The sequence below is a fragment of the Coturnix japonica genome, chromosome 1 (genome assembly GCF_054131305.1).
Source record: "Coturnix japonica strain WE chromosome 1, WE-NBRP24, whole genome shotgun sequence".
Lineage (NCBI taxonomy): Eukaryota > Metazoa > Chordata > Aves > Galliformes > Phasianidae > Coturnix > Coturnix japonica.
Genome location: NC_140663.1, coordinates 13,526,520 through 13,546,055, shown reverse-complemented (window position 1 = coordinate 13,546,055; position 19,536 = coordinate 13,526,520). Strand labels below are relative to the sequence as shown.

The 19,536-nt window shown below is 41.9% G+C and overlaps 1 protein-coding gene across 1 annotated transcript in view; it reads right to left on the bottom strand.

Annotated features, from left to right (window-relative positions):
* Positions 1–6,592: 6,592 nt before the first annotated feature.
* Positions 6,593–19,536, bottom strand: part of LOC107308092 (sucrase-isomaltase, intestinal-like) — a 46,575-nt gene continuing 33,631 nt past the window's right edge. The window contains exons 17-23 of the mRNA XM_015851689.3: positions 17,249–17,333; positions 15,496–15,552; positions 13,701–13,831; positions 13,108–13,196; positions 12,484–12,533; positions 9,471–9,629; positions 6,593–6,753 (exon numbers count right to left, since the gene is read on the bottom strand). Coding sequence (XP_015707175.2) covers positions 6,694–6,753; positions 9,471–9,629; positions 12,484–12,533; positions 13,108–13,196; positions 13,701–13,831; positions 15,496–15,552; positions 17,249–17,333 — 631 coding nt within the window. The 3' untranslated portion in view covers positions 6,593–6,693. The remainder of the gene's footprint in view (positions 6,754–9,470; positions 9,630–12,483; positions 12,534–13,107; positions 13,197–13,700; positions 13,832–15,495; positions 15,553–17,248; positions 17,334–19,536) is intronic.

The following is a 19,536-nucleotide window of genomic DNA, read 5'->3' as shown; positions in this document are numbered from 1 at the left end:
ATACAAAGTGAACGCTGCACGTGCTAAAAAGATTTTAGCTCAGAAAATAATGCTAAAGAGCATTTCTAATGGCATGGTTTGGGATCAGTTCTGTTCAATGCGTTTCTCATTTACTGGGAAACTTCACAGATACAATGTAATGGAGACCATTAGTAAGGAAAATAAGTAATTCTGTCAAGTGATTGTTCTATCAAATGATCGGGATGTTATGGTAGAACAGGTTCCCTAGAGTAACGATGTAATAACTGAATGTAAACGTGTTCCTCTAGGACTCAAAGGTACAGATTACACACATGATGTGCAGAGCTCTGTTCTGCAGGGCAGAATTTCAGATGTGGAAACAGAGACTGCAGCTGAAAAGAATGTATGGTGTGGTAGAGTAGGAGGAGAAGGTGAACGCAGCCCCAAGCACTTAAAATGGGAAAATGTTTCCACTTGGTAAGCAGTATTTTGCACACAGTAGTTTTAATAATAGAAAGCTTTAAAGGGCCGAGAGAGAAATAATTTGCAGCAAGCAATACACTGGCTGCACACCAGCCACAGCCCTCCTTCCCTTAGTCATGCCCACATCTCACTGTATAATCAGAATCATAGAACGGTTTGGGCTGGAAGGTACATTTAAGATCATCTACTTTCAGCCCACCTTACAGTGCTGGAACTGGTGTCCTCAGCCTGGCTGGTGCCATGTTAGCTTGCAGCATCACCTGCCAAAAAGGACTTTGCAGTGTCATCTCTCTGATTTGGGAGAAGCCATAAAGTACCCTCGCGCCCTGCACTTTGTACAGCTGGTTGCTGCTCTGCCAGCTGTGCTCTGCCAGCTGTGCCGCGTACGGGTTGCTCCTCCCTGCCACCAGCTGGCACAGCAGCTCCGCCAGCAGTGGGCTGCTCTGGTGTCTCTCTGGATTATTTCACAGAGAATTCCCTGAAGTGTCTCAGCTCTTAGGAAAGGCTCAGCGGTGCGTGGGGATGCAATAAAGCCATTGCCACTGAGGGGAGATTTCTCAATTACTGCCTTAGTGAAAGCTTCAATCCCTCTCCTTGGGTTTCTGTCAAGTCTCCCTCTTAAGCAATTTACTGTAAATGTGGAGGTTTCCCAGGCTTTTTGTTTCCCTGTGCCTTAGCTGATTTTAACAGAAATTCTCTAAATATCACAAAAAAATAGTTTGAAATTTTAAATCTGTTAATTCATGACATGTTGTCTGTCATATTCATCAACTCCTGTTTCTTCACAGGTGCTCAGAGTGGGCACATCCTGCACAAAATCCTGCTGCTCCCATGTATGGCCTCTCTGCTTTGAACAGCTTCAGGCTTATCCAAGCACTGTGGCAGGTGATGTGTCCTTATGTATGTATATAACAACAAACAGCAAGGATATTGCTTCAGATTACAGAATTTTTCTCATGTGAAATATTCTCTCTGCAAGGAACACTCACAGATAGGTGGTTTTCCTGAAGCATCAAGGAAATAGCTAAAGCTTCAGAGCATTCCTGTGTGTTGCACCCACTGCAGGAATAAAGCAACAGGGAAGGAGCAACCGTGTTAGGCTGCATCAGTAAGACTGATCACTTGCCTATTTTTGGCTTTTTAGTTGTCAGAGCAAGATTAAGGAGCCAGTTTGCCCACAAGACATTATATACATTACCTTTAATCTGCACTCTGTGGATCCCTTCCTGTCTTAGGGAGCCTTTAGCTGAACCAAACCAGGCAGACCGGCATTGCTGTCATATATCTAGGATGTGAGGACCTCCCCCATCAATTTTAATGCCTTACTCTTCTTCAGATCACTTCTACTTAACAATTTCTTTTCAAAGGAAACTTCAGAAGACAGACATCACTCTACTAGTGTAATGGATCACATGTTGTTACATGTTTAGTTCCCAAACCCATCATCCCATCTACGGTTGTCTACAGAGCAGCTGTGTGCCTGGGGCAAATGCTGGCAATGGCATCTTTTGAGATGGAAGAATCTCACTCCCTGTACCTTTATTTCCCATGTTCAATAAGACCACAGAAAATACAGCACTCACCAATAAACTCATAGCAGTTTCTAGTCCTAAGTGGTGCAAAACAAATAGCATTAAGAAAAGCAACTGTAATAGGTTTGACTTGTTAAACACATACAAGCATTTGTTGCGTAGGAACTAAACATAAAAGTCATTGTAATTATGTCAGTGATAATAACAACTACATGGAAGATTAATTTCTTACTGTCTCTAAATTAGCATCTTCAATTTTCTAGAGGTGGCAAAAGAAGAAAGCATGGAGAAAGCATTTGTTCTTGAAGGGGTGGATTTTGAGATCTACTTCTAATAAGATAATTATTGCTTTTTAAGGTTCAGCAGGAGATATACTTATTGTGCTTAATGATGGCTCTATTAAGAACACAGAGCCAGATAAACAACAGTGTCTTGCCTCACAGGATGTATAACTAAAGGGTGCAGTCTGGAGCAGCAAAAGAAGGAACGGCAGAGTAGGCGAAAGTGAGAGATAAACTGCTCTACTGGGAGGCTGAACACAGTAAAACAAAGGGCTGCTAAAGAGCATTTCAAGTAGGTTAATGAAACTATGTCACCAGTACCTGTAGCACATACGGTACTGTATACTTTGCAGACCTGTGAGCATTGTTAAAGCATAAGATAAGTCATGTTTAAAAGGGTATCCTTCACAAAGCAGTGTCTCAATACTTGCTGATTTGACCTCTGCCTCTCAAAACAAAGTACCGTAGTGATATTATAGACGCAACATTAGGAATCATAAAATTTGATATGCTATCCCAGGGAAATTAGAATTAGCAGGCTAAGTTAATAAAGGAGAAGCACTGTTTGAAGCAGGAGTATGTAATACTCTATTGGAAGCTCTGGGTTCACCTCACCTCTCCCATAATGGGGCTGAAAGTTGTTCAGATTTCAGAAGTGAGTTTTCAGAAGGGAACAAGGAGGTGCATTTTGCTAGTACTTCCTAATGGATGAGCAGCTGCTCAGACAAAATCAAGAAGCCCAAACTTCTCTGTAAATGTTTTTTTCTGATTTCTTCCCCACCCCCTCCTATCATTTTTATTAATGTGTAGGGAAAACTGCAGACCGAATTTTTCAAGCTGTATGAGCTGCTGGGCTCAATTTAGCCTGGAAGCTGATGTTTACCTTTGAAATCATTACAATGCAACAGGAGCAAATTGAAGAGTTGAGGCTCGGGGCTGAGAGCCAGTATCTACCCTGTAGGTTTCATGGCAGATTTACTTCCATGTAGCCCAAATGCTCTGTGATGGCTGCAGTGCAATGTGTGCTGTCCTGGAGTGCCTGCTCTGGTTGAGTTTCATGTGAAAGAAATTCCCTTCATACGCTGCCAGGCCCAAGTGTGGTGAATGGGGACCAGCAGGAGGTTCACTTCAAAAGCTCATCTGAACCAAAATGCTGATACACGTGAACCTACGTCACAAACGTCACATGCAGAGAAGTCACTGAAACTGAATGGGTGACTCAAAATATTGAATTTAACCCTTCAGACAATTCCAAGTTACCAATGCAGGCAAACATTTTATATAATGTCTGTTTCATAATTCCTTTTAGATCCCATGTAAAACTTCCTGTTATTCTATTTTTATGACCAGCTTAACAAGAACATTTAATGTGCAAGTGTATTTTATGAGTATATAAATAGCTGCTTGTTCAAAACAAGGCTCAAATGTGTAGCTGTGGGTGATTCACTATGAAGGAAATTCAGAAGCACTTATAATACATAAAAAATACGGTTGTCTGGTAAGTGCACACGAAAGAAGGTTTATCCATCTATAGAAGAGCTCTTGAAGACATATCAGTCCTCTTCAAATTGTTGTTTCATGGTTTGAATTTCCCTTTAGATGCTGAAAAACAAAAGGGGCTCATGGAGATAGGCCAGCAGACGCCAGCATCTCCATGTAAGCACTGTTTTTACTTCCATGGCTTTTCATCTCCACGGTAATTGTACACATTGTGAGTTGGAGTTTCTCTAACGCCTTCTCTTTTTCTACCCTCTAAACCTTTATCATCACATGAAACAGATCGAGAAATGTGTGATCTAAAAACATTTCAGCCTCAAGGAAGAGCTCTTTTGTCTTTACCAACTTGGCAGTGGCTCCTAACTGTTATACTTTCAGACTTCTCCTATTGAAAAAAATATATAGGGGATTATTGCATGTATCTTAAAAATTACTGTGGGAAGCTTTATAAGTATACATATAGAGACAGCAATTATCATGCTTTTTATCCCGGTTTTCTCAGAACTATTCTCCAGTATGCATCATCAATGACGAATGATGAAAGAAATGATCAATACCGATTCAAAGAGTGGAGAACTGTCTCAGATAAACATAGAGCAGGAAACCATGGCAAGACTGAGCAGAAGCCAGTGATCATGTAGGGATGAAGACAGGCTCTGGAGAAGGCAGCTAGAAATTGGCAGGACATTTCTCATGACAGTTTTGTTGTTGGCTATTTGTAGATCACAAGTATCTCATGAAAGAAACATCTCACTTGATGGATGTTGTCATCTAATCCCTCCTGAAGATGAAAAGCTCAGCCAGGAACCAAGGGGACACCAAAGAGTAGAAGTATGGGGGGTGAAATCCCCCATACATAAGCAGTCTTTCTGCTGCAGCCAGGTGTGAGTTTGATAGCACCCCAGAATGTCCCGCTCTGCAGCACTCTGAGGGCCTTGCTCTGCCAGCAAGCACAGTGATGGGAAGGAGAATGTTGAATTTCACAACATTTTCCCATTTCAGAAGGAGCTCCTTCATCCTTATCCCTGGATTTGCAGCAGTTTGTACAAGGTCAGTGGCATGTATAGTTTGAGCACATTTCCACCATCACCCCTCCATACATGCGCTCCCAGCAAAAAACAAAGCCCTGAGGGTCTCCTTTCCTCAGAGACGTGCTCACCTCACCTTCCTTTCACAATCCTCCAAGCAAGAGAACCTTCAAAATGAATTAAGCATTCAAAATACATCGCACATCTGAACTCACCAAACAGCTGATTATACCAGGGGCATTTTAACATCTTCATAACTGTGCACAGGCCTCTGAAAGTGCTGACTTGTCACAGAAATCCTAGAAGGCTTTTCCAAGACCTACAAAATGGCCCTCTCATTATTCATAACTGCAAAGCCAGGAGTGGTTGCTGCGATCAGTTGACCTGACACAGACCCTGGACTATTGAGCAAGAGTATTTCTTTAAGAAAAGCATTTGTTTCTCATTTAAAAATCTCTGCTACGAGAAAATTCACCACAGCTCGTGATGATAAATGTAACTCTTCCATGCCAACACTTGGGAAAGCTCATTTTTAATCTAATCTAATCTATAAGGATGATGAAATATTTGGTTGCAGATTCTTGGATCCAGCTCACGTCACTTGTAACACCTACTCTGCTTTTTTCTAGTCAAATTCTTTATCCTTTTCTCAAAAGCAGGAAGAAATTGTTGGGATGGGAAAGAACATGAAATGCAACCAGAACTACAAAAAAAATAAAATGTAGAAGATCTACAATTACACCTTCAGCTCAGTGCTCTGAGAGCATAAAAAGGCAGATCAACACATGCACACATGCACAAACACTACTTTTCTCTGAAGGTCCTAAATCAAATGCCAACCATTTGCTGTCTTGCCTACTTTTATGAAATAAACATGTGTAATCAGTGCCCAAGGTGGGTGGTTTATAAACTGGTGATTTCCTGATGTGTTCACTGATGCTACAAGGAGTGAGAGAACAAGAAAGGAATAAAATCCAGGTTGTAATACAAGACTGAATAGCACATCGGTGCTGCTAGGAGTGTTTTTTTCAGTGCTTATTTCATTAAAAAGTATATGAAATTGCTAGGTTAGTCACTGGTTTCTCAGAAAGCCAGCTAGCATCAGCTACCGTCATGTAGTTATGCTGCAAGGGATCTCAATGGAGTTGACCTCTTCTCTCAGCCACATCAGTGCTCGAGTTCCTGCACCGGTCTCCTCTCCCAGCATTTGTCACCTTTTACCCACACTGTAAAAGCTCTAATCGTTGCAAAGTGAAACTTGAGTTTACTTGAATAAATATCAACAATGGTAAAAATGACACTTTAACTTCGGACTAAAAGTGTTGCAACAGTGGTGTTTGTGAAGCTCAGACCCAGCCACAGTGTGGATCCCCTGTCAGATGACGTTGGAGGTGTACCTTGAAGGGACAGCAACCATATGTGTGGTAAGATACCTCAGTACTGGAAAAAGTCTCTAGAGAGAACAAGATTCTCAAAAGAAATCCCCCAGGTTTTCAACCAATTCTGTCTGTATTGTACCAAGACGTACCCAAGCAACATTTATGACAATACGGGTCCTCACAATGTTGGGAGATTGTTCCCAAGCAAGCCAGAAACAGCTGAGGCACGAGGCAGACCCACGTGCCCCAACCCAAGTAGAGATGTGTTTCACAGAGTCATCCTTGGCCTCCCCAAGGGCAGGGCTGTGTGAGTTAAGCTGGTGTCCTGCTGTTTGGGTTTTTGTTGGTTTGTGGCAATGCTCACTAATCACTATTAAAAATTTTATTTGATAAATACTGAAATACAAGTGAGACACAGGAAAACAGCAGACAAGAGGTGCATCAGTTGCATTTTAATGGCCAAATGCTTCTTTACATTAAAATCGAAGGTCAGCATCTGAGGGCCAAAGATGGTCAGCATTTTCTAAACATTTTAATAAATCGCCAGGTTCAGTTCCTGAGTAAGTGGGGCAGAAATCCCCAAAATGAGTTTCTGTGGAAGAAAAAAAGACAAAGAAAATAGTGAACAATCTTAGGTTAACTTAATAAAGACCATCAAAAAACAAGAAGAGACACTGGGCTTAGGCCTTTGTGATTCCCTCAACAGCATCTGATAGGCAAAACTCTGACCTGTTGGCAGCTTCCAATCCAGCATCCCTTATAGAAATTCAGCAACAGCTTAATATTAATTAGTAACATGAATTAGCTATTAAATTGTGTATATGATACCTGTCTCTGTTCTGTGTTAAATTTGATGTATTTTATGCTACCCACATGATTTCCATTTTCACTTCTTCACCAGTTTTCATCCTTCCATTTCACAATTAATAATCTCTTAAAATGCACGATATCCATTTGAACCTCTTAGCTCTTTCTTTGCCCGCCCACAAGTTCACATTAACATGACCCTAAGAGCCCATGCTTAGATCACTTCTTCAAAGTGTGCAGCATCTTCATCTTCCCTCAGGAATGGACCTCCACCCCTACTTGGCCAGCAGGAAGTCCCCTTCCTGAATTATTTACCTTGTACTCAAACTCAGAGCCAGATCTCAGACAAAAATACTGCAGCTCCATCCAAACCTTAACCAAAAAAGCACCAGGAAGACAGAAAGGCTGCCCCAGCCTGGGCTTCTGCTCCTCAGCAGGTGAAACATGGAAGAAAAAGAACAGTGTTCCTATACAAGGGTCTTTTCGTTTATGGCAGGAGACTGATTCACAGAGCTGCTCCTCCAGCATCACTGCTGTGGTGATATGAGAGTTCCTGTGGCTTCCAGGGCACAGTACTACCAGGGGGAAAAAAGATAAACAATCCTAATAATAGGAGGATTCCGTGATATTACAAATGTCAGGGTAGCACTGCATGAACCAGAGAGAAAGAAACAGCTTATTACTAAGCAAACTGCTTCTATTTATATACAAAAAACTATGGCTCAATTATGCACTTAAACACTGCTTTTAGGCAAATTTGCTTTCCGTACTGCAAAAGCAATACAGCAGAAGCACTACTTCCTACTATCCCCCTTCAAACAGTACAGTCTTTGTGCTTGTTAGACTATTATGCAGCATGTAATCTCATTAAGCCTGTAAGAAAGTGGCAAATTTGCCATTTAGAATTCATTGAGGTTTTTTTTAATCTCAGGAGTTGTAAGTTTTCATATCTAAATGCAGGCTGCTAATGCTCTTTGGGTTTCTTTGGTTGGGTTTTGGTTTTTTTTTGAGAGAGAGAATTTCATATGAGAGGCTGTAGACAGCAGCGTTACAATGGCTATACAGGAATGATGGGAGAGGTTTGACTACATCTCTTATAACTCTGAGAACTAATCTGAGTTACTGTTTAATTTCAATGTATTAAACTTTGTTCAGGTTGGACTTCTCCTGCTCCAGCAGCCTGGTGGCTTTTTTCAGTGGTATTTAAAGTAATCACACAATGTCACAAAGATCACCTTTTGTGCTTTAATCAAATTTTAAATGATACTTCTGTGAGAAGCTTTATGCTCTTTCTTAATCATCTTTTTTATGTTCTGCTGTTACTGTGCAGTTATCATCTGGATCTCTGAGATTGGTGCTTTCCAGCATGTCTCAATGGAGTGTTTTCTTTACCCTGCCACATTTATGTTGCTTTCAGCTTCCTTAGAGGCAGTTTGGCTGTTAAACAGTTTCTTCCCTGGAGGTAAGACTGATTACACTTATTTTATGGCATTGTCTCTGAAAGTGAGTTTTTTTATCATTTTCCATGGCAGAAATTTATTCAGCAATTTTCCTCCTTTACAGATTTCTTCAATAAAATAAATGCTAGAACCAAGTTCATATAATGAGGATCACTCTTTGATTACAAATAAACTTGAATTGTTAGGCCTAATAGAGTAAAAGATGTGATATCCATACAGCTTGTTGCCTCAGCTCTGCATCTTACAGGGATGAGACAGTGATACACAGCGCTAGTGCTGGGAGTTCCCTAAGCTCAGAGCTGAGCACCACATGCATTTCAACTTGAGAGCTGGTGATACATGGGAGACAAGTGACCAGAGACAGGGATTGCTCTTTTTCTCTATTTTTCCATGGTAAAGGAAAATGGAACTGTGTGTTAGCTCTGTCCTGCCCATCCCCTCTGCAGCATTTTGTTGCTGACACTACAGAAATGTCACAGTAAAAGCAAACCATGCACACTGACCTGGGATGCTGAGGCTGGACAGGTAATTTCTCACTTTCAGACACTGAAACTGCAGCTGTTGTCTCACAGCTGTAATAACTTCCTTAGGAACTCAAACACATGGCAGATGTTTCCCTTTCTTTCTTCTGGTGGCAGGGAGGTGCTCATTAGAGCCAGACCCTCTGCATTCATTTTTGGATGCTAAGTATTTGTACAAAGGTATGTCTGCCAGCTCTTTTCAGTAACTGGTTAATAACCATTTTATCAGAATGATAATAAAACCAGTAAAAAATGTGACATCTCTCCTAGTTGGTGGAAGTATATCTTCTTCTTATTTTTTAGCTCAAAGACATGAGAAGGAACATAGATGTAATAACAAAGATTCAGGTTTCCCACAACAACTTTTTCTGTATTGGTTCTTTTTTTTCCCTACAATTCAGACTGTTTTACTTAATCTCCGCTTATACTTGAGAATTTTAAAGTTGTTGATGAGAAACTGCTACGCATTGACTATTCCCGCTCCCCTAAGATTGATCGTAATTCCTCAGCACAGCTCTTACCCCATTCAGCTCAAAGGAGAAAGAATCACCACGGACAGCCCTTCCGTTCACAGCAACAGCATGAGGTCTCAGTTTCAGGCCAAGAATGGTGATTTTGTTGTACTTCAGAGAGTCAGCCCCTCGGTAACCATTCTTAAGTATTTCTGTCGTCAGGCGTCCCTTCAGAAAATAACACAGAACATTTCAGGACCATCACACCTCCTTGGAGGTAACCACTACTCTTGCAGTATCACTTTTGCCAACCAATGTATAGAATGTCTTCCGGTATAGAGAAAGATGTCTGAGAACATGAAGGAAAAATTTCACATAGAAGGGTTTTGTGTATCATTGTAAACTAACAAAGAAAGAAACAAAATAGCATTTCCAGCATTCATTTGGAATCTTCTTCAGCCTGTTTTCCTACTTGTAATCAATGCAAATTTGGTTCTTGTACCCAATTACAGGGTACTGTAGCATATGCAAAGCCAAAATCCAGATACAGAGATTCAATTTGTGACCTTGAGATAGATTTGATCAACATCTGCAACTGCTTTAAGTGATTACCATCTTCCACAAACATCACTTACTAGATTATTTTGCCTCTATTCTATGTCCTACATCTCCACAGTTCCTGCTAGGAATTTTTGATGTACATATTCCAGACCTAAGGATACTGAAAGAATACAGCATGTTCACAGAGCTCTGTTTGTTCTGCTTCTAATTCGCTTATATCATGTGTTTAGGGATGAACTAAGAGGATGTACAAAGTTATTAAGCAAATTCATTTGGATCACCAGTGACAGTAATTTCCCATACAAGCAATGAGGAGGAATCATTGCATTTGTTACATGGTCAAAGTTGTTAAGGAAATAAAGATGAACTGCACTGGTCAGGAAATGAAGAATCGCTATGCAATCATGACTTTTTAAAAGCATGCCAAGGAGAAATCCATGATGGAATCTTTTGCATAAAATAGCTTGTGTAATTTCAGTGATGTATGGTTGAAAGGGTGAGCAGGTCCAGGTCTACCCTCCTTCAAGGCCTTGGAAAGACAGAGAGGTGGTAATCCAGGATATCTAGTGACTTTATCCTCCCTAAGCACCAAGCATGATTAAAGCAATTGCCTTGGCTTCAATTTGGAGCAAGGAACCTTGTGGACATCACTCAAAGCCCTGTAAATGTAGAACACAAGCAAGTCCTGGAGCTGAGGCCAGAAGCCAGGACTTTCTCCTGCCCTTCTGAGCACCAATCATGACTTCTTTTCTTGCTATCTTGCTCTAGTGCTATAAAATCTACTTATCTATTCATTCTTTTCCCTTAAAATTGGACCTGTTTTTCAAAAAGAACTGATGTATTTTTCTGGGCCAGCAGTTTTAACACACGAGGCAGCCTGACGCAGGTCACTTGGCCATCATGTGTATCGAAAGGAAGGAGTCAAGTGAGTTAAAGCACTTACTCCAGCAAGGCAGTACATGAGAGCAGGAGGCTGGAGCCATTCTCTAAGGCTTAAGTGCCTGCACCAATCCCAAGTTCTCCTTTGCACTTCTCAATTGTTTCAATGGAAATACAAAAGAGAGGCTCTAACCCTGCAGCTGTTTCCCACAAAACGCTGAACAAATCCAGAGTAAATGTTGTCGAGTCAGACCTTATCAGTTCATCTCTGAGGGACCAAAACCTTGTGGTTTTCTAAAAGGAGAGGTCATTAAACTATTCATCCATAATTTATTAAGAATATAGAAGTGTGCAACATGCAGTGAGATGCTCACACGTTCCTCCTATTTCTGCAGTTTGTGTTTCATATGGACTTTTTTCTTTATAAACACATAATAAAAAATTGACATTCGAGATGATTGGAATGCAGATGGGGACTTCAGTCTTGGATTTACAACAGAAGTCAAATATGAGCAGTGAGAAATGGGAAAGCCAGTGAATCAACAATCTAATTTGCACAGACCAGAATTTAATATAAAACTGGATATTGTGGTTTTTTTTTTCTCTGTAGCCTCCCTGCAATAAATTACTACACACAGACTACAGAAAGCTGGTGACTTTTCTTCCTTTTTGCAGTTGAAAAATCCACCCCCACCCTTTTCTTTTTTAAGGGGAAGAAGTGCTTTTTCACTTTAAGTCAAGAAGAAAATAGATATTAAAAATGAAATTTAAATTCCAAACAAGCCGCATTACTTCCCCAAAAATACCTCACGTACCTACCAAACTTCATAACAAAACCCACTGGCTTACTCCTACTTGTTCTCTCCCCCAGAGAAGACACGTTCTAAGAGCAATATCATCATAAGTATTTACATGATTTTACTCCTCTGAAGATTTCCTGTAGACTACTTAGGTGAAAACTGTGCCACAGCGTATGCAAACACTGGAGTTGCAGATGAGATATAATTTGTATAGATTGCTGCAGTAGGTTAAGATTTTCTTCAGTAACTCCCACAACTTGCTGTCATGCACCTAATGAGCTTCCAGAGGGTTCATTTTACAGTGCTTTCCTGCATTGAAGCCCAGGCTGATGGGTTTTTCTATTCAGCTTTCTCAGGATGTGTCTGAGAAGTGAACAATACACAGAAGGCAGTGCTGCCCTGACTATGGGCTTCACGAAGTATCTGCCAGCACTGCAGGCTGCTGGGGTAATCCGTGCAACAGAAAATACAAGCTTGGTGTGATGGAAGGTAAACAATTGATGCCCTCTCCTACCAATAAAATAAAAAGTGCTGGCAGCAGGAAAACAAGAAAAAGGTTGCCCGCATCCAGAAGGTACAACTCAAGAAAAGTATCTGAGCTGAAAGAGTAGATCTTCAAATTCAAATCACACCAAAGATGTTAATGGTGTGTCATTAGGACAGTCAATGAAGCAAACACAAAACTGCAGCCTCGTGGTTGTAGCTGTCTGCAAAGGAGAACATGAGGTGGGTTACCAGTTTAAAAGGCTGAGCTATAAGGACAATGCTATTCAGAGGAAAGTTAAATATCAGTGCGTTACAGCAGCTACAAGTACATAGGTACCATGTGCGCTGCTACTTACTGCGCTGAATGTGTATTTAGCCAAGAAGTAGTTTTCGTTTTCAATAGTATCTGTCAAAACATAGAACAAGACAAATTGATATCAAGAAAGAGAGAAAAATCCATGAGCATTTCACGTTAATTGTAGTGAGTGTCTAATGTCTCACAAAGAGGTCTTGTGGGTTTTTTAATCTCCTCTAATCTTCTTGTCAGGTTTGCTGCCCTTTTGAACACAGCAGCCATTTCCAGTGTTGAAACATCATATGAGTTGGAAGGAACCTCTGGGGATCATCAACTCCAACCCCCTGCTAAAGCAGGTTCCTTACAGGAGGCTGTGCAGGTCAGTGTCCAGGTGGGTTTGAATATCTCCAGGCAAGGGGACCACAGCCTCTCCAGGAAGCTTGTTCCTGTGCTACATTCCCTTAAAGTAAGGAAGTTTTTCAAGCTCAGGTGGAACTTCCTGGGTCCTCCCTTTATGTGATGTACTGTATCTCAGCCTTCCGGAGCATTCTGCTGGCACCCTGGACTTTCAGCCCCAGTACAGCTCCCCGGCTGTGTGCAGCAGTGGTCAGTGCTTTTGAAAAGCTGGGAAGGCAGCCAAGAGGAGCCCTGTGTGCAGGCTCTGTTCATGGGAGATCAAACTCACCGATGGAATCACCATCATCCCAGAAGAGGGACCCAGAAGCTTCTCCATTCTCATCCAGGGCGATAATGAGCCCAAATGGGTTCAGACGGCTGTTGGCAAACACATAGAAGAGACTTCAGTACAAGCTTCTGACCACCATCATTTACATGTTATTTAACAAAAACTTCTTGACACAATTATCTCTAATTTCTAGGTTACAAAAAGGGCTGAACAGACAAATAACCTAAAACACTAGTATTGGTGTGGGGAAACAATCTTCCTCAAGACAGATTTGAACATCTCCATCTTGCCTGTGGCATTTGATAATTACATCCGAGGGCAAGAGGTTTACATTTTCCCCTTGCATGTTTCCTGTGGATGGCTGACAGCTGGTCAGTATAGCAGGAAGAGATGCAAAGCTCCTCCCAGCAAAGCTGTAGAGTATCAGCTTTGCAAGCGATGACGTGAATCACTCACAGGGTGACTTTAATCCAACAGAGCAAGGAGTGGGATAAAAATACCATGTTTATCAGCTGGGAGGTCATCTGGAAGTTGCACATAGCCTCACTTTTGGCTGGCTGTGGGTCTGAAGTTTCCAAGGATCATGACTTTACCTCTTGGTAGTTGTTGAGGCTGGAGCCTGTTCTGGCAGAATATGGCCCCCACGGATGAACAGAGGGATCTTGCTCAGTGGGGCATAGACAGTAGCGTAGGTCTTGTGCCAGGAACTTGGTATCTTCTTTCCCTACCATAAAAATTGACACAGTTAAAAAATGCAAAACTGGGCAATAATGTTATCATATTTTGCTGGGAAAAAAAAAGACCAAGGGATATATTTTCGTCTCAAATACACCAGTGTGTCTCAAATAGAGACAAAAGGAGATTTCAGGAGTGTTATTCCAGTTCCTTTTTTTTGAACATGAAAGAGAATTTAGCCCCTGCAGTGATGCATATGCATGAAGACACAACCATCATGAATGAAAGACAGCAAATCGTCTTTAAACATGGTATCATTACTCTGCATGCTGTGGAAAGGAAAAAAAAAAAAAAAAAAGGAAAAACTCATCAAGGCACAAAGGAAAAAGCAAAAGAAACCTTTGCTTCTTCTTTTTATGCATACAGAAACTGTCACATTTCAATGTAAGGTGAGTGATTCATAATCACTGGGGAATGTAAACTGTAGGCTTTTCTTTTTAGGACAAGTCTTTACTATTACATTCAAAGATGGAAACTCATATAGATGTAGGCAACTGGAATTAATTCTCTCCATAATTTCTTTCTGTTTTAGTCCCTCCAAACCAGGTGTCGGTAGAGTAGGTCACAAGAGGACTTGGCTCCTGCCCTCTGTTGATGGTACTTACAGCTTATGGTTATATCCAGCCTTACTTCTGGACAAGAATGGTGGGTACAGCAAACAAGTACCAAGTGCTGGGAATTGCACTTTGATAACACGTGGGGCAGGCCCCACAGGCAGGGGAGTACATCAGGACAATGTCCCCATGCCCTCTCCAGCACAGGGAGAACAAAGCAAAGAGGTCTGAGCAAACTGCTTGACCCTACAGCAGCATGGCCTTATGAAAGTAGAAAAGGGAAAGAGTTGGATGAACATCCCTATGAGGACACCAGCCAAATGCTGCAGATGCCCAAAGCAACACTCGTTAAAAAACAAGCCTGAATTTCCTCCCAGAACATCTCTGGGAGCACAGCTCAAGGTAGCTAGCAGCAGCCTGATGCTCCTGGGCTCAGATTTCCAAAGTTCTTACCATCAAACTAACTACTGCTGAGTCCAGTGCTGCTTTCACCCTGCAGATTTCAGCAGAGCACAGTTAGCTCAGAACTGAGCCCTTTGGGAACCACAGCACTGAGGTTGGCATTTGAGCGGTCAAGCTGTGCAGGCCCTGGAACTAGAAGGGCTTCTTCTATGGAGCAGCTCATTCTGCACCTCTTGAAGCATCTTCTGGAGGGAGCCCCATGTTGCTCTGTGAATATGCCTTCTGTCAAGAATGATGCATGTGCAAAATCCTGTGCACAAAACTGTTGGCAGCACTTTCTCAGGTTTCTGTCTGTTTCTACACAGGGGAGGATTTGGGTACAATAATTTCAGCATAAATTGAGGATGAACAGAAAGAAAAGAAGCCTTGACAGTGTCATGAATTTCTAGGCTGTTCTTGAAAAGTCAGCTCTCTGAGTCTTCAGAGCTTCGAAAACCAAAAATAGAAAACAAAACGCTACTGAAAGCTGTGCAATTTGCTCTCCCAGATACCTTGGTGCCGATTCTGTGCTCTAGTTTCCTTAAACACAGGTGCTGAGGTAAAATTACCGCTGAGCATTGCTAAAAGTTATTGGGCTGGAATTGTGACATCTAAAGTTCTGTACAGATGTAGGAAACTGAATTTTAGGAATACTTACTGTGTAGTAGTCAAACCAGGTTGCCTCAGGGAAATACACATCCACTGATCTCGCTCCCTGTAATGGTTATAAAATGATTGAAGTCTGTCTCTTTTTACATTTCTGATATTACATTAGCTTTATTATATTTGAGCATGGGTAGATGTACACTCAGTCCTCTAATAACATAAAATCTTGGCTATGAAGGCTGAATTATTATCGCAGCAATGGACTGGTTTCTGGCCAATCTATAATGCTAAATTGATGACCTTATCCTGTCTGGGGGGTTTTACTGCAGTTCTGTGGGATGAGTCAGTGTTAGAGGGTTATTTCGGCCTGGAACACAGCTCCACGGCCTGCAGACATAAGATCTGAGCAATGCCAGCAGGCCCTGCGGCAGGCTCTGCAGGGCAGGGCTGGGTGGCAGCAAGGCCCATTGCCTGCAGGAGTAGGCAGAGAGGAAGGTCCACAAGGAAGGCGCACAGATGCTCTCCTTATTTGCAACCATTTAAAGTTGTAGATAAATTATATTAGAGAACAAACTGCTATTTGCACAATTGCCGCGCTTTATTTGGCTGCATGAAGGGTATCGTCTTCAGATATAAAATGATGCCGAAGGCACTTTAAATTAATGGCTCTAGGAAAAGTCAGAATCAAAGCAAATTTCTTTTCTGTGGGCACAAGCTGCTCTTTCTCACAAACAGACTGGCTTTGTTTCTTGAAGCAGATGCTGCTTTACAGAGTTATGGTCATTCCCCGCGAGGAGATGAAGCGTCAAGGAAAAGAGCTGTGAGATAGTCACTGCTCACCACAATAGGGATTGTTTTCCATATTAACCAACAGAAGGACAAGAAGTGTATGATTTATCAATATATGCAAATCTCAGAACATGGCAATTGCTAAACTGAAGAGTGTCCTGTCCTGTGGCCTGCTTCCCACAGCAGCAGTGCTGGATGTTTGAGGGACAGTGTCTCAGCTCTGCAGCAAGTAGTGTGGGGTAGCGTACCCTGTCTGCTGAGCAACTGACAGCTGACCGTATTTGTTAAACACCTTTAAGGGGTCTTAAGCACCTTTGTTAAGCACCTTTGTTAAGGGGTCTGCAGGCCACCTCTGCCCTGTGCCCTGCTTGTGGGCACAAGCCCTGGCTGCCACCATATACCCAGCGAGGTGTTGCTCCCAAAACACTGCTTCCTCATAAGGCCACCAGCTGCCTCCTTTTGTGCTGCAGTCCTCCAAAAACACGAAGAACTCCTAATCTAGATTCTCTATCATTTTATGTTTCCTTATAATGATCCTTTTCATTCATTAACTTGCAGGAAGCAACCTCTGGCTCATCACCCTCTCTTCATGGGAAGATTTATCCCACATTTTTCATCACCTTGCTGGTCTGAGACCCTGTGAAATCTCCATGTTAGTCATAAGGCTTTAGAAACCTGGGGGAGCCTGAAGATGAAGGACTGATGAATGAAGTGCCACAGAGGAGCTGGAACGGTTATACATGAAGGAACTAGAGTTGCATTTTAAATTCACAGAGCTGCAAGGGTTATATTAAAAAAAATACGGCAGGGAAATGCTGTGCCCTCACCTGTGCCCTCCCACTTCCAGCACCAGGCAGCCCGACATTACTTAGGCTTGGCTTGAAATGCCTTCTGCAAGCTGACAGAGCAAGGAAGAAATGGGTAGACATGAGGAAACAATCCCTGAATGTCATGGAATGCCCTAAGCAGATTGCTTTTATACTTGTGTGATGGCATTTTTAAATTATGGTACTTGCCTCTTGAAGAACAGGAGCCACCATAAAGGCAGGTCCCCAAAGGAAGGCAGTATCTGTCCCGTGAGTCTGCTGATCAGAGGTAAATCTGGTGTCAAAAGAGAAATAAATACACAATGTTAAATCTCATTTTTATCAAACTTGCAACATGTCTCATTATTACTGTGTGCCACGAGAAATCTGCTTCCTTAATGCAGTGTCCTCTTCTGGGCCTGGGAGGATGCAATGCATGGATGCAGCTGGCACACTGTGTAGGGGAAGGCTGGATTTGGGCTCATGGAAGCCACAGACTGGAACCAGGAGAGAGAACAAAGAAGAGGCAGAACACTTTGCTCTAGGATCTAACACATGTGGAAACAACCAGCTTGGATTCTGTCAGGACAAGAACCCAGGGGCGCACACTGGCACCCAGAGGTGCCACCTGAACACTGGGAAGCACAGCTGCCCAGAGAACGTGGATCTCCTCCTGGGATGCGCTCAGAAGTCGCCTGGACTACAGATATCTGAAAAGCAATATGTTCGTTTTTCTGTCTTCTCATCAACTTCTCCCAGTATTTTTAATTTCACTGTAATAAAATCAGAATATTGTTTCAATTCATTTTGTTGTGGGAGGTTTCGGGGGAAAATCTGATTGAGAAATACTGACAGCAGGGAAGCCGATCATCTTACTTGAGCTTGGGAAGAAGCATCTCACCATCTCACTAAGCGCTGCTTCCTTTTGCAATTACAGCAACCACAAATTCAGCAAACAAATGAATTCTCCCATTTTGAAAACATAAGCCATTAAGCGCAGCGTGTTCGTGATCTATGAAAGACGCTGCATTCCATCTCCATGCTTCCCACGGTTAGATAGCAGCCTCTCTGCTGTTTTACTTCCCCCCTGGTAGGCTATTAAGCAGAGCTCTCCCCTCCAGGAGCGCAATAATGGATTATTACCCCCAGGTCTTTTTGGACAGCCAAGCTGCCAGCATCTCTGGTTCACCAAATGAAAACCTCTGCATGAGACACTTAAAACATACAAAGGCATCTGCTGGGATTCTGTTCCTGTTTGTTGTTTGAAGTGAACACCTAAACGTTTGAAATGAAATGAAAAGTCTGAAATGACCGCATGAAATAGGTATTGCTCGGAGACTCTGCCTGGCTAGAGTTGTTTTTGTGGTGAGGGCTGTGAACTCATTACAGCTTTACCCAAAGAGCTAATACAGTTTTCTTAGCTGTCCTCTATGTTTGTTACAAGAAACAGAAAGATTTGATGTAAAATTCCATCACCTGGACCTCAACAATTCTGTTTCTCTAAAGCCCACATTTCTCCACATGTTAGCATCTCAGTCACTTTCTTTGCTTGAACAGACACTCGAAACCAAGGAGCCTTAATTAGAAATAGTAAGAAATACTTACTAAGTAACAATAGTAATCACAACTAAGTAATTACAGTAGGAAATATTTTAAGCAATTTCAGGTTCCAGCTATGGCAACATCAGCAAGTGATACGGCCACTAGGATGGGACCTGGGTAGGACAGGTCTGCACTGATCTCATGATCTCTGCACTCCCTTCCTGCCTTTTAGAGGTTTTACTTCCAGTAAAAATCTCAGTCTGGTACCACAGCTAATGGCAGCTAATGGTCAGTTAATGGTGGGAGTGCATCTTCTGGCTTAGCCTCACTCAACAGGAGTTTCAGCTGGTGCCTCTGAGGCTGTTCTACAATGGAAATAAAAGCACATTTATAAATTCAGTAATTCAGATGAGCCCAAGTAGAGTACAGATAAAATAGACGGGGAATGGACAGATGGGCAGCCTTAACATCACTGAAGTCATGCACTATTAGCAGAGATTAGTTAATACAATTCCCAAAGTAACGTGGTCATTCCCAATATTCACATAAATCTGATTAACCAAATATACTATTATGAGTCCTTGAAAGAACATAAAACCTCTCATAAGACAGGAGTCCCTACCAAACTGCTCTCAGATGTTACGCTCTCAAATAAGGTAGCAGACTGAAAAGAGGAAGGATTCTGACTTTAAAACCAATCAGTTTGCAATTACATTGAGTAGGCAAAATAGATTTCGTGCATTATCATTCTGTATTAGCATGATCTGCACTTTAGAGTAATCTCAGTTTAATTTGCAAAACTGCCTTACCCTTTAACCAAAATGTTTTTAACCCAAAGGGAAAAGGAACATTAAATAGATCAGGATGTAACTTGCACCGATACGAATGAACTGTGGCAGAGCTCTGGGCAGTAGCCTTTCACATGCACTATTTGCACTCCTTTTGCTCACGATTTT